Here is a 15564-nt window from a genome sequence, read left to right on the forward strand (position 1 = left end):
GAGCTTATCCACGCTTTTTACGACTCTTTTACGGTCACGACATCCCTCAAATAGTGGCTGGATTGTTAACGCTATGTTAATAATAGGCAAAAAACTGTTCATATTAAAAGGAACACAACACTATGTAGGGTCTAGTGTTATTTGGCTGCGGTTTTCTGTAAGGCTGAGGTACTTCCCCAGTTGGGCTCTGCCCTTGATCTGGAATGGAATCCGCTGTGCTGTGCCCTACCAGGCTACCACACAAAGCAAGATGATATTCACAATGCCCATACCTCTCTTTTGGACGTAGTTTAAGGACATATCCGGGTCCAATTGCTTGTCCCTACCCATCATTTTGACATTTCTGTTTGTTAGAAAGAGACAAACTTAACAGAGAGTTTATAAGAGATTGCTAAGTTTTATAAATAAGTGGGTTATTCTATATGATTGATCGGTGTTTGTTACTGCAAAGCAGCCGATCTTGATTTACATGTGGCTTGGCTTAGTGCTGTTATCCCGGAAATCATTCTGTACTAGGGAAAATGGGGGTAGGAGGAGATAGTGTGGAATTAAATGGAAAGAAAATGATTAAATAAAACGCAAAACCTCATTCGCTCTGTGTAGCACAGCGTCACCTAGCGCGGTCTAGGTGGAGCGCCCCGAGCTTATCACACTTTTATGACTCTTTTACGATTATTGCCTCTTAGTATTGGTTATAACTTCGTGTGATATGAAATTTCTATAAAGGACTAATTTAAAAGGAACATGTTTATTTAATAATTTTACTGCTTTCTGTAAACTTTAACATCAATGGCTATTGCACAGGCATTATGGACTTTAGTTTGCACGAGTATTGCGAAAAATAACTTATTGTGTAGGAGACGACCATAAAGCCATGCGGTTAAGTTTACACTAGGATTACTAGGCTAGGAGAAAGCAGAAAAATAAAATTATAATAGTATTGCTTTAGTGCATGTATCTGATTATTGCGTGGGTTTGTAAAATGGTTTGGACCGAATTTGAAGTTCCCTTGAAGCTCCTATATTTTTCTGCCAATATTTGTACCTTTTAGTATGCAGTGTGTAATCCTATAGTATAATGAGTAGAAGCACGAGCACTTTTAGATTTCATTCCCTCTTCCCTCCTTTTGAAATAAGGTACCCTATGACATTTACTTAAGCGCCGTTTGGAGCATTTCATATATATATTTTTTGTTAATTATTTAGAAAACAAACAGCCTTTTACAAATAAGTCTAAAATAAATGAACTAAAAATAGGCCTAAAGCTTCCTACGTTACTAAGAAAACTATTACATAGAAATGTAAATTACGCAATTATAAATTACCGGTTTAGTTGTGTACTACACGCACGTAAAGTAAGAAAACATACAAAACTATGAAAATGATGACTGGAACCAATTGATCAATTTCTAGAAAACAAAATTTGCCGAACTTTGTTCTTGAACACGGACAAACTATGAACAAAAATATCTATATCGTTAAGAGATTCATTATACAAATTACAAGTGCGCCTAAGGAAATAATTTTTAGCGTACTGTGTGCCACAGGAGGAAATAGAAAATGTAGGTTTAGAACGTGAGTGGAACCGATAAATTTTGAAGGAAACGCTATCTAATAATAGGTTACAATCTATGTGATTTCTAATAATTTTAAATAAAAATTAAACCAATATTTTTTTTTAATTGTAAGTCTTTCTGTTTGGCCCTATGGTTGATTGGTAGAGAATGCCATTTGGCATTAAGTCCGCCATTTGTACATTGTTGTATATATTTTGTGCAATAAATTTTATATAAATAAATAAATAAACCACTAGATTTGCTCTTCTTTTCTCCAACGGAGGGAGACTATGTCTAGCTGCTGACGATAAATATACACAGTTATAGCGGCCGGTTCTATAATCAAGGGACTTACAAAAAAAAAATCTGAATCCTTTCAAGTCGAGACTTACGAATGCCAAAATGTGGGCTCCAAACAACAGTGCCAAACTCCAAAATACTACGGACGAAAGAGTAATACAAAACTTTTAACGTGAATGTACTTTTGAATGGTTTACTGAAACGCAAAATCATTCCTAATTTTTCATATGCTCTCGCCACAATATTATCTATATGTTTAACAAAGGAGAGTTTAGCGTCCAAAGTAATCCCTAAATCTTGGATCGACGACACCCGTGAGCCGTGAGACACTGCTAGAGTCTGTGCGGAAAGAGAAGAGTCGTGGAATGTATTAATGAATGAATTTATAATCAAAAGTTGTATGATTATGTTCACGGGAAAATGTGATAGTGTAGCATTTGTCAGCGTTTAGAATTAAATGATTTCGCTGATAATAGTCCTCAAATTGTGACAAATCGGATTGTAACGCAACACAATCATCATAATTCCTAATAGTCTTATATATTTTTGTGTCGTCTGCATAAAGTATGTGGGATGAAGACTGAAAAATAGTATCAATATCATTTACATATAAGAGAAATAGAAAAGGCCGCAGGTGAGAGCCCTGTGGAACCCCTGAGGGAACGGGTAGAAACTTCGACCTACTAGCCCTTGAGTGCAACCGCCTGTATGAAACCGCCAATTAAACGTTCTCTGGCGGCTATTGGGGGGAGCAAGTTATTTGGCTTTATCTTAGCCTTTGTCAAGTGGTGGTGTTAACATGCATTGTTGTTGCAGGGCTACAATGGTGTTGTCGTGTGCGGGGCGCGAGGGGGCGGGCGCGGCGAGTCGGCGCGCATGGCTGCGTCAATGAGGGAGGGCGCGCCGGCCGGCGGAGCTCGCCCCGCGCCCCACGCGACCAACTTCGAGTACGATGACAACGAGTGGGACATAGGCATCGGAGATCTCATCATTGACCTCGATGCCGACATAGAGAAAACTGACGAGGCGGGCGGCATGGCGGCCCGCGCCGAGCCGGACGCGCAGCGCACGGCGCTCAAGATGAAGATCAAGCGCACCAAGCCGGGAACCAAGAGCTCGGAGGCCAAGCACGAGATCGTCAAGTCAAACGAGATGAACGGCGAGCCCAAGACCCAGGGCGCCGCCGCCGCCCCGCCCGCCGCCGCCAAGCGCGGCTCCGGCGGCCACCGTAGAGATAAGACGCGCGACAAGCACCACCACCCGCACGACGTGAACGGTGTGGCTCGGCCCGTCGCGCCCAACGCGCCAGGACCTCCCGCGCCGCCGCCAGCGCCGCTGGCCCCACCGCTCGCAGCGCCCGAGCCCCGACCCTCACCCGCGCCGCGGCTCGAGCCCAAGCCCGCAGCGGCGCCCGCGCCCGTCCCTGTCCCTCCCGCGCCCACGCCTGCGCAGCCCCCGCCGTCGCCCGCGCCGGCGCCCCACACGCCCCACACACCCCACACACCTCATGCGCCCCACGGGCCAACGATACCTATCAAACCTGAACCAGACGACTCACGGCAAGAAGCCCCGAGTTCACAACCACCGGCCAAGAAAATTAAAACTGAACCTAAGGTGAGTGCATTTTTGGTCTTGCCCTCGGCTTCCTTAGAACTGATTTAGAAGATGACCGTTACTGGCGCCAGATTTGCTGTCGTTTTTTTTATTAGTGGACTACGCAAGTAGCTGTTATTGCTACCAGGGGCTCATTTCTTGAACGGTATCAGACTAATATTATAAGTGTGTTGCCATGGTAACTAATATGATTTGACAGTTCGTGGACTAATAATATTAGTCTAATACGGTTCGATTAGTCTAATATTATTAGTGTGTTTCCATGGTAACCCATACGATGACAGTTCGTGGACTATGTAACAATATTATTCTAATACCGTTCGAGAAATAAGCTTCAGGACCGTGCCAGCAAGACTGACGTCAACAACTGGCGTCGCCTACCGTCGTTGTTCTACCGCCAATAAAACTTCTATGAGAAATTTTTAACAGTCCACAGCTTCAAGTACTTAGTTTAAGGACATTATTTATTTTTTCTTGGTACGTGGAAACGAACAATGTTTTAGACCAGACAGTATTCGTCGTAAATAAAATCCAGTTTTCAAAGATCGTACAGTCATTTAATTTGTGACCCATTTCGTACCTTGTCACAGTGACAAACAACATTAAAGTGGCTAGAGACCTTATACTATTGTCACTGTGACAAGGTACGAAATGGGTCACAAATTCAATTTTTTGACCTATGCCAATAAACGTTTAGCAGATTATCGTTTCGCAGACAAAGATATCCTGACAAAATACTATTGTGACTGTAACAAGGTACGAAATGGGTCACAAATTCAATTTTTTGGCCTATGCCAATAAACGTTTAGCAGATTATCGATTCGCAGACAAAGATACTCTGACAAAATACTATTGTGACTGTGACAAGGTACGAAATGGGTCACTAATGAAATCTTTTGACTGTAACTATGCAAATTAACGTTTAGCAGATTATAGATTCGCAGATAAAGAAAAACTGACAAATCAAAAATTGGCGAATCAATAGGACGATCATTTATAATAAGATATACTTATTGGATTGCATTAGTCCTATTGTAATTAATTAGGTGAGATACCTACTTCGTATTTGGGTCGAAATTCAATAGCATAATCTCTAATTGGTAGTCCGTGTAATCTCGCTCTAATTGCCGATTGCCCTCCTCAGGGCCGATTGTTTCGTAGTCTATTTAATTGTTCGGGTTTAGGGCTGTTTGCGCGCGTGATTGAGTGCAAACGTTGGGAGTAATCCGCGTCTGTCGGTGCCGCATAGGTTCATTAATTCACCCCAGCCTCCTCCCGTCCGCTGTGCTCCTGGTCACAATCTCACAATACCTACTGCACTCCGCAAATTAATGTGATTGCGGCGGCTGTGGCAAATAAGGCTACAGATGCTGCCAGATACGATAGGAAATTGCACACAGGCACGTTCAAATAGGTTGAGGCTGTGAGAATTGTCTAAAACTAAAAACCAAGTGTATGCGAGTTTACCGAATAATATCGGTGCAGTGTTGACAATGTAATCAGAATTTTCCAGTAATGGACAAAACATGAACACATTCCCGTTTTTAAGATTTCTCGACACGCATCTGAATTCAACGAAGTGATTGCAAAATACACTCATAAAATGCCATTTGCAATAAGTTTTAAAGCACACCGGAAAAGATAAGAATTAGAGTCTAATTATTAGGCTCGACCTCAAAGTTAAGGAATGTGCTCGGTAGAGCACGATAGTTGGCATTGGCACACAAACGATGCTTACGGTGGTTCACTTAGGTAGACGTCTGCAAAATTGCATGAATGCCTACTTCAAACATAGCACCTATTATTGGATGCTCGCTAACTATTCCCGCTCGCTGGGTTACGTAATAGTATTGAACACGGCATAATGCGGCCCAGGAGCTTCTTGCGGCTCAATCATCGAGCACCTGCATGCAATAGCGTCTTGCAACAAATGTATATTTATTGCACGATGCACATCATTAATCAAGTCGACGTGAGCGAGGTATTGCCAAAGGTTCATGCAAACTAAGCCCGCGCTCATGATCTCATCAAGTCATCACGTTTTTTTAATCGCATCAAATTATGCCTTGTGACGTGTTCGCCATCTTATCGCGTAGTGCAACAGCTGCTATAGTAATATAAGCAGTCACGCTACCACAATATTTTACGACAGCATTAAATTACGTCGCGTATGAAGGCGAATCATATATTTGCCAAAACCGCACAATGTAAGAAAAGGGCGCCTCCCTTTGCTTTTCTAGTCATTAAGTATTCGCCCGCGGCGAGGGGAGAGAACAGAACACATCTCCGAAATTCCTTTCATTAATCACTGTCAAGGGCTCTAAAAATTTCTAAAGTTCTTGTAAAATCAATTTAACGTTCGCTACCCTAACTGGAAAAGTTTGTGCGAAGCGTGATAATTAAGACGAGATATCAATTTGAGCCCTTGACGCCCTCCGTGACGTGACTGTGCATTTCGGACCTTAACAACCCTTTTCGCAGCTGCGATTGATTATTTCCTTTGTTCCTTCTTTGATCAGTATTGCTTCCGGCGTCGAGACTCCTCCATCATTACCGACTGACCTCCCTCACACGAAATATATAAACTCGTGACTATTGTCAATCGCACTAATGCTTAATCTATCGGATAATACACTATTATAACGAGCGAGTTTCAAATAAGGGGCGGACCCTCGTCAATAAAATGAGTTTAAATTCCCCACGTCGCTAATATGGCTATTGAAGCTGAGGGATGGATAACAAAAAATACTTTGATTTTTGTCGAGTTGATCCTTAAAAGTTCCTTTATATTAAATTTGAAATGGAATCATGTCGTCTATTAACTGCGTAATATGGTACGGCGGGTCCTTTAATCCTAATCGCAGCTTGAACGGGCTAATTAACGAATTAATCTATAGCGCTTAATTAAACAATTTGATCTATCTATCAATTTATATAATACTGCATAATTACACATGTTATCGCAGTATATTAATAAGATCGGTATCGCAGTGTCCGGCGTGTCGCGAATGAGGTTAACAGCGCTGGCGATTACACTGATCGCTCTGAATAAATTTACATGTTGATTGGCTGCTGTTCAGCGGTCGGCACTCAGCGGAGACTCGAGAGTCGAGACCCGCCGCCGCCGAGCGCCGAGCACGACTTCCTCGAACCATTCAACCATACCCTTACTGAATTCGCAATTTAAAACATGATCAGGAAATCCAATCGAGTAGCGCTTGGCATTCCGAATCAGCAAATAGTTGTATAACGGAACACGGTTTTAATGAAGCGTACAACGAGCTCACAATTCCATCTTCATTATTTAATTTGTCATTACGCATATCCAAAGCGATATTCGCTGATTGCCACGCCGGGGAAATGTATCGGAAATTTGAAATGTTATTGCATAAACCAACGCCATCATGAATGATAAATTCTGATGAATTTTTCGCTTCAACGAGTTTATTTATTCGCCGGAACGGACGTATCGCGTTACCTGGCTCTCTGGCGTATCATCATTCATTTCGTAAAAACGTTATTGCTTTAGTCAAACAAAGCCTTGTGACTATTGAACGGGAACTTCGTGAAATGTACTTGAAATAATTGATTGACGATATCAAATCGCCCCTCTGGCTTGTAACGCTTATAATTATTGTTGTGCATGTCTGGTAATTATTTTAGCCCCTATCCTCACGAGTTACACGACAATGTTAGCGAACAAAAAATCTATCTCTTCAAATAAATCGAATCATGTTTCAGATAAATTAAATAATAACTTGAATATGAGAGTTTCAATCCTTAATTAAATTTTTATGGTATGTTTGCCTAAACCTATAATACAATTTTAAAATGGCATTATTTATTTACGAAAGTGACTGTGTACCTAATTGGCTTTACACAACAAAAGTGCCTACTACTTGCCTTTTTGATACGAGTTTCTGCTTTTATGAATAAAAATATGTTTGGTTCATTTATTATTCAGAATTGGTCTTACTTCATTCCGACACAGTCTATTTTATTCTCGTTGTTTGTGGCTTTATTTCTTTGGTAACTTTTGTATAGTTTAAATCAAGGATAATCTTTTAACAGGGTCATTTGGTAGCAGAGCGCAGAGGCAGTGAGGAGCGCGGATAGTAGCGGAGGCAGCAGCTGGCGACTACTGTGTAATTATTATTGGCGTAATTAGGATGTGGGGCCGCGGCCCGCGGCGCCGCCGACAGCCGCTCTAACAAATGCCGTTATTATTTCCGCTTCGCATTACTTCGCTGCGGTTTGTTACGTTCTCATTCATTATGTCATAAACTGAAACTGTTATAAATATCAACTCCTCCATGTTAAATCGATTTAACATTAATTAGATACCATCTGCGTTCAATTGTTTTAACCTTTCAGCTTGAATTAGTCTATTTACTGTTTGTTTAACGGTTTTGTGATTTCGTCCGCTGTCAGATTGAAAATGTTTGGTCGCTGACAGATGTTTGTTATAAACTCTCATTTTTATAATAATCTATGTCTTCTGAAAAATAACATTGGTGTTCTGAATAAAACGTTGCGTATCTGAGTTGTCATAAACCCATTTAAGTTACACGGGGTGTGTTTGCGGCTGGCGGACCGGAGTGGAGTTCGACTAGTCGCTCGACTCGTCGGTTGTTTTGTCGGCGGAGGCATAATCCGCAGCTGGCGTGTACCTGGGCTCTTTGTTCGAGTGGAAAGTTTTGCTTGAGGGAAATGTGGGGAGCAGATTTGTCTCAGTAATTCGGAATTTATAAAGGGGGAACGACTGTTATTATGAGCTTCCGAGCGACCAAATTACATCTGTGATGTTAAGATTTGCTATAAACCTCGACGATAAACTCTGAGCCCTTACGTAACTGACTTGGCTTTATGTAGTTATTTCCATTGAGATTCTGCGACAATAAAACGATGAAGCGACTAATAGGAACCGATGTAAGCGAGGACAACTCTATCTAAACACGATCATGTTGCGCAAAACGTACATGTACCTTGTACGTACGCTTTGGAAGTGGCAGTGAAAAAACGACGGCGTAATACGGCACGCCGCACTCAGCTCAAATGGAGTCGCTGGACCAGTTCGCCGACTAATAAAACCTTCACAAATACAATATAGGGGAGCCGAGGATCAAAAGCCGATTTTTTGTTACATTTTTTTATAACCCGCTATTTCGCCCTCTTTTGTGCCCGTGTTGTTTACTAATGGGTTCTGTTGGGTTCGACTTAAGATAATAACTCGGGGTTTTTTCTCGCCCATGTGTCGTGGAGCGAGTTTTTGCCGCCGGAAATGCGAGAGCGCTGTTGGGTCGGATTAAAATATATTTGTTGATCTTTCGGCTTAATCTGTAAACGGGCGACTGCCGCCGCGCCATGTTTTTATTTCCGAGCTCGCACGCTCGCGTCGATTTACTTTCTTTTTAACGCGAGGCTCTGTAAATTGATTCGAGGTATCTCCCTGTTTCATCTCGATATCTCATTCGGGGTCGCGCGCGTATAATCGTTATCGCCGCTTAATCAATCACCGTACTCGTTTAATTCCCCAATATCCTGTGTTCCAACTAACAATTACACGCGAGGGTCCCGTATCGGCGGCCAGCGGTGCCAATAACATAAATTCTCGCGGGCGGTCGGAAGTGTCCTACCTCCCCCTCGCTCCACCGAGATTGCTGTCGACTCGACAATCGATATTCAATCTCTTTGACGTTTTATACGTTCCCTACTTTCTTACTTTGTGTTGGCATTTAGGGCAGATGATTGGGATCGCAGTCTTAGATGCCTTGTTCGACGCCTGCCGCGTCGTTTATCCAGTTTTGTTTTTACTGAAATAGTAAACTTTCGTTGTTTGATGTTCTGCAATAGTCTTAGTGCTCTGCTTACAGACTATTATCCTTATTTTACTTTATACAGGAAACGGGAATAAGTGTTTCTTTGAATTAACGTTTTTTTTATTATGGCATCAAAAACTTAGTTTTAACTCATGATTCACATAAAACCTGATATCCATTAAACACGTTTGTATATCATGTTGAGCCGTCAGTAATAATTAATACGCAGTCCATTAATAATGAAAGACAATTATGCACGAACAAGAACATGCAGAGATTTTATTCAGTAGATCAGGCTATTCATCATCGTGAATGTTTGTTAAACACGAGCTTTAAATACGTTAACGATTTCACTGAGCTCATAATTACGACATAGTCGAACTAATTAGTGAATTCCGGTGGAGCGAGTACCAGGCAGTCAGACATCGGTCGGGGGTAATTACAACCCGACCCGCGTCGCTTATCCCGCCAACTTATAATTGAAAGCTCGGTGGCCCAGAAGCTGTTTCGCGTTATTGGGTGCGCGTATGTAATTTGTTTGTTAAAGATGGCACGCAGTTGTCCCTCTGTGAATAATTAAAATTCATCCCCTGAATGGGTCGGGTGGGCCCATATCGATTTGGCTGTATGTGTCTTTGTGGATCATGCAGCCACTTTCGGGCGTTGCGCCCCTAGTAGATAAGTTCGTGTCCAAATTTTTGTCGACTGTATCGGACTGACTTGACAAGTCATGCTAGGTAGTCTGATATTTAATTACAGTTTTGAATGATTCACGGTTAGTTTCACTAGACTTAAATCGACCGGGATATAAACCGTGATTACCTTTTATATTGTTTTTGAGCTCCCGATATTTCGACGCAGTTACATGCATAAAACACCCAACAACAACAAACAACCAACACAACAACAACAAAAATACAACAACAAACAACAAGGAAAATACCAGAACTTGCTAAGACGTGGAACACCCCAAACACCTTCGTTGCAGGACCTCGTAATAGTATAGTCAAGTTAAGGAAAAGTATGGAAGTAAGTCGTGTAGTCGTGCTTTTTTTGGATTTGTTAGATGGCGCAACTAGATTGTTTCCCCCGAGTTGCACCATTTCTATTATGTACGGAAGACCGTTAAATTTTAGGTATAAACTATAAAGTGCCGTAATTTTGGAGTAAATTAAAAGCTATTAGGTTCAAGCTAAGTAGTGTATAGAGAACACCTTGGTGCATAGTATATCTTAATTAAAAAGATGTGCAATGTATGATACCCTAAAAAAAAAATTTTTTTTCGATTGCGGCTCGAGGATAAGTCAGTCGGTTGGTGCAATCTCAAGTTAAGCTTTTTAAAGCATTATAAACATTCAGTTAACTTTGCACGCCTGGGCAAATTATGGAACATGTATTGTTAATTATTTTGTACATTGTGCTTCGGGGGAAATTAAGAGAGACGTGAAAATTTTAAAAACGGTACTTATCTAAAGACACTACATTTGCACTAAATAAAAAATAGATTTTTTTTACCGGAAGTTTGTCAAAAAGTAAATAGAATTAATCGCAACGAACTGCAAGCGAAGGTGGTTGGCAGCATGCGGCGCGGGGCGCGCGGGGCGCGCGGGGCGGGGAGATAGCGCAGCGCGCAGCTGGTTTGCAATATCCGACAATTTTTCGGATCCGGATACATAGAAATAGGATATCAAGAACGACTGTCAAACTTCAAAAGTGCGACCAAAAATGAAATGCAAGTTTGTGCGTAAATTGTCTATGTGAGATCAAAAATAGTGATGTCTTGTTACAACATATTAATAATCTATCGGTGTTTGACCGCTTTATCGACTACTTATTCAAATGTGTTTGATTGTATAAAAAAATGTTATACGAGTAGGTATGAAGTCGCTTCCCTTAGGGTCATATAGGGCCCAAAAGGTGCATTTGATGAAACCAGCATCATAATTATTTTAGTATGTTGTTAAGCATGTTATTCTGACTTAAAAACCATCGGGAGACAGTTTCTAACGTGGTTAAGTCACCAGTTATGACGTCATCAAAATGGCCGGTGCCATGTTCAGAATATTGCGTATACCACAGCAAGTATATCACATGTAAGCTTGTGTGGGGTTGTGTCATAAAAAGCAAAATTAAATGCGCTACAATATCGTTTATACATTTGACCTTGTAAATACCATAGTTTGCGAGAAATTTTAAGTTTTATTTAAATTTTCCCGAAAAAAATCCGTTTTTTGTTTTCATCAACTTTACTAGCAACTTTACAGGAAAACATTGTATCAAGATATGAATGCTACATTAATAAGCTATAAAATTCCATAAAAAATTTGAAAATCGGTTTATAAACAAGCAAATTACACTATTTTTGTTCCATACCGGATGACACCACCACGAGTCGGATGGCTGTTTCAATACAATTTGCAAGGCAAATGATGTTTAAGTAAAGGTAACTTGCTGAACGATATTTATAGTAAAGTAATATTTTCGATTAAAGTATTATTATCAAAATTAAGAATACTGAGATCGTTTTATTGTAATTTACTCCGGATCTAGCTAATTAAAGTTACACACTAATTAAACAAAAATATTTATTTTTTTACGTATTATTTTGTCCCAGAGCATGCACCTTCGCATGCGCAAAGCATAGTGTATTTAAATCCGTGTTTTACTCACCCACACCCTGTACAGCGTTCTTTGCACTTGCAAGACAATAGCTCCTTGCAGAGGTGTACGCTGGTCCATCATTTTTCTTTCGCCAAGCCTAGTTGCAAGAATCTAGCATTTGTGGGTCGCTATTCAGGTAAATTGGTCCCAATGTGGGCCTGTTAAGCCCTTTTTATATGCTGTGGGAGAGCATCCTGTTGACGGAATATACTCGATCGCTCTGGTTTTTCCTAAACAAGATCCTCCTCGCAGTATTTACATTACCTATTTGTGTCACTACTGCCATTCATCAAAATCTAATTATTGTCTTATAGACTTGAATCATGGACAGTCTACTGATCAGCTTGGACACTAGAACTCGGCGAAGCGCTGCTGAGCATCTTAGGGCATTTTGGATTCGAACATCTATCTCCTCTTCCCGATTACTTTAGGTAGGTCTTTTCTTTTTGATCTGCGGTGGCAGCATGGTTCTATTTTTATCACTTGTCACTATGCCCTTCATGACAAAGCCGACCATCTTAGCCCTATTCATTTGGAGATATTCTAGTGGTTGATTATCAGACCAATTTTCTCTCCTTCCTACTCTACTATCCTAGCCTTGGCCTCCAGGTCGCTTTTGTTTTGAGCCTATAGCCCCAAGTCATCAGGATATCCAATGATGTAATGTTTGCATTAAGCAACATTCGCATTCATTGTATAAAGTTACCTATCAAAATTGATGTGATGTTAGTGTTTGAATTGATTAAATATATGAAAATACTATATTTAAATGACAAAATGGTATGAAATTATTGATAAATTTCATTAGAAAATTGTTTCGGTTATAGGTCAATAACCATATTTAACGGACCCGTAATATCCGGATCTTATGACCCGCTAGATCCGGATCTTATAGTTGACGGATATCCGGATCTCAAACGCTACGCGCAGCGATTGTTCCGAGACAGTTTGTTTGACACTTTTGACGGGCAACGAGCACAAATCTTTCTTCTGGCATTAAAACGGAACTATTGTTTTAAACAATCATTGAGTGAACTAAGTAGTCTAACGTTTTCGTAAGTATATGGAAAAACACGATTTTTCGAATTTAACAAACATTGAGCGTACCTGTATTTAATTTGTTGACTGTCTGTCTGCATACTAAGAAACCCTACTATTTTTGCAGTACATGCCACTACTCGTGCCTCAAGAGCCGTGCTTCGTCGGTGCATCTACGCGCGTTCCTTCTCTTGCCACTAATCACGCGCTTGTCGCTTCTGTGTATTTATTGCTCTACGTTTTTGGTACTTGATTACAAAACTGCATGTTCCGTATAAAAATGCCAATTTTTTATGGGGTGCGAATGTAAACAAAATCAAATGAATATGATTGCATCAATTTCCAATAGTATTAAAATTTCCCCCGAAGTACAGCGACAGTAAATCATGAAAAACTACTTTCCAGGTGTCGCACCCTGGTGCGAATTTGACATTGGATTTAGATATTTTTTCTAATTATTTACTCAATTTGCACCGAGTACATTACTTTCCCCAGACCCGCAATGGCCAAAACAGATTTTTTTGTATGTTGTTTTTTTTTTTACCTGTTCCGTAGCTTAAATTAACATAAATAACACGTGCGAATTTAGGTATAAGTGTTGTAAAACGTACGCCAAATTGCACCGAGTACACCTTTTTTCTCTTCTTAGTTATAACCATTACATTATTTTCAGCCGATTTCACCCCTTTCCGGGGGGGTGAATTTAGTAACGATTGTATAAAGTTCGATTTTTAGCCCATACAAAACAATCCGTAGTGATTTTATTAGTCCTTAGAATTAGTTCCTGACTTTAGTGAAATTTGAGTTAATTTGACCGTACTAGTAATAGCATAATGCATAGTCAAATCTACTGTATGAAGCAGCGATTTAAAGTACAAAACAATGCAAATCCTCTTTATTGCACAACCTCAAAATAACATTTATAGAGAGACATACATAATACATGAAGACAGAGGTGACAACAGGCGATCTTATCGGTAAAGAGCAATCTCTATCAGCCAACCTTTAGGTAGCAGAGAATTGATAATATTAATTTAACTATTTAGGAGGTGCAAAAAAACTAGATTGGAAACTACATAGCTCTAAAGAAAAAAACTTATAAGTACTAAATCTCCAACAATATAACAATACTTATATGTACAAACTACTATAAAAAATAAAATAAAATATGTACATATAAACATCTCTTTTTGACACATTATCTAATTCGTAAGGAAGCATATACAGCATTACACAAACTACTTACATATACAGCATACATGTATACATACATATATAATACAGACATATATATGTTTACAGTACATATGGTGCTACTTTACCGCACTATTGCGAAAATTAGCATATTACGTTACTGTGTCGAACATTTAACGGGCCTGTACTGTGTAAATGTACTGTAAAACGTTGTACGATACATGTGCGAATAGGTAAAGTGTAAAGTAAAGGTGTTTTTATTATATCGCTACTCGTTTCGAATTTCCTATTTTTCTCACTTGTATCGTAATGTACTATTACAATACTATAAATTGTAGCCAAGTTTGATTGCCAGTAACACGACAGACACTAAGGTATGGACAGATAATCGTCTTTAAGATGGGATTTGAAAATAGCTAGGGATTGAGCGCGTCTTAATTCGATAGGGAGAGAGTTCCACAGGCGAACAGCCCGAAAAGTGAAAGAATAATTATAAAATTTTGAGGAGGAAGGAGGGACAGAAAGAAGCAAATTTTGTGAGATCTACTAGAATTAAAATAATAGCAGCGTTCTTTGATTAAAGAGTACACTATAAAAAAGACAGAGAATATAAAGGTTACGACGATACCGGACCCGGGTACGTCCTTAAACTACGTCCAAAAGAGAGGTATGGGCATTGTGAATTTCATCTCGCTTTGTGTGGTAGGGCACAGCCAGTGGATGTCATTCCAGATCTAAAGCAGAGCCCAACTGGGGAAGTACCTCCACCTTACAGAAAACAGCAGCCAAATAACACTAGACCCTACTCATAGTGTTGTGTTCCTGTCGGTGAGTAAGGTTGCCAGAGCTCAACGAGGGGGGGCGGGGTTACGGTCGGCAACGCGCATGTAACTCCTCTGGAGTTGCAGGCGTACATAGGCTACGGAGACTGCTTACCATCAGGCGGGCCGTATGCTTGTTTGCCACCGACGTAGTATAAAAAAAAATACCGGATTGGGAGCCATTTGAGTTGCATGCGAAAATGAGAAACGTGGTCAAATTTACGCAACCCAAATATAAAGTATAAACCGAATACAGAGATTTTGAATTCGCTCAAGCTTATTTAGTTGCTCTTCAGTGTGATCAAGATAGGATATGTCGGCGTAATCAAGGATCGGAAGGAGAAGAGATTGAGCACAATTTTGTTGGCGATTGGTAAGAGATTACGTAGTCTTCTAAGAGAACCAACAGCAGCAAACACCTTCCTACTAATCTCACCCACTTGAGGCACCCAAATAAATAAAAGCAAGTAAGTACATAGTTGTAATAAAGTAGCAATTATTGTGGTATTAATTTTTCACGTCAGCAGCTCGAACAAGGGTAATTTACTGCTTAAAAACAGTG

The 15564-nt window shown here is 40.3% G+C and overlaps 1 protein-coding gene across 3 annotated transcripts in view; it reads left to right on the forward strand.

Moving 5' to 3' along the window:
* Positions 1-15564, forward strand: part of LOC133527709 (zinc finger protein 608-like) — a 147529-nt gene that overhangs the window by 57555 nt on the left and 74410 nt on the right. For all 3 annotated transcript variants that reach the window (XM_061864849.1, XM_061864847.1, XM_061864848.1), the window contains exon 3: positions 2672-3469. In XM_061864849.1, coding sequence (XP_061720833.1) covers positions 2732-3469 — 738 coding nt within the window. In that variant the 5' untranslated portion in view covers positions 2672-2731. The remainder of the gene's footprint in view (positions 1-2671; positions 3470-15564) is intronic.

This window comes from Cydia pomonella, chromosome 18 (genome assembly GCF_033807575.1).
Source record: "Cydia pomonella isolate Wapato2018A chromosome 18, ilCydPomo1, whole genome shotgun sequence".
Taxonomy (NCBI): Eukaryota; Metazoa; Arthropoda; class Insecta; order Lepidoptera; family Tortricidae; genus Cydia; species Cydia pomonella.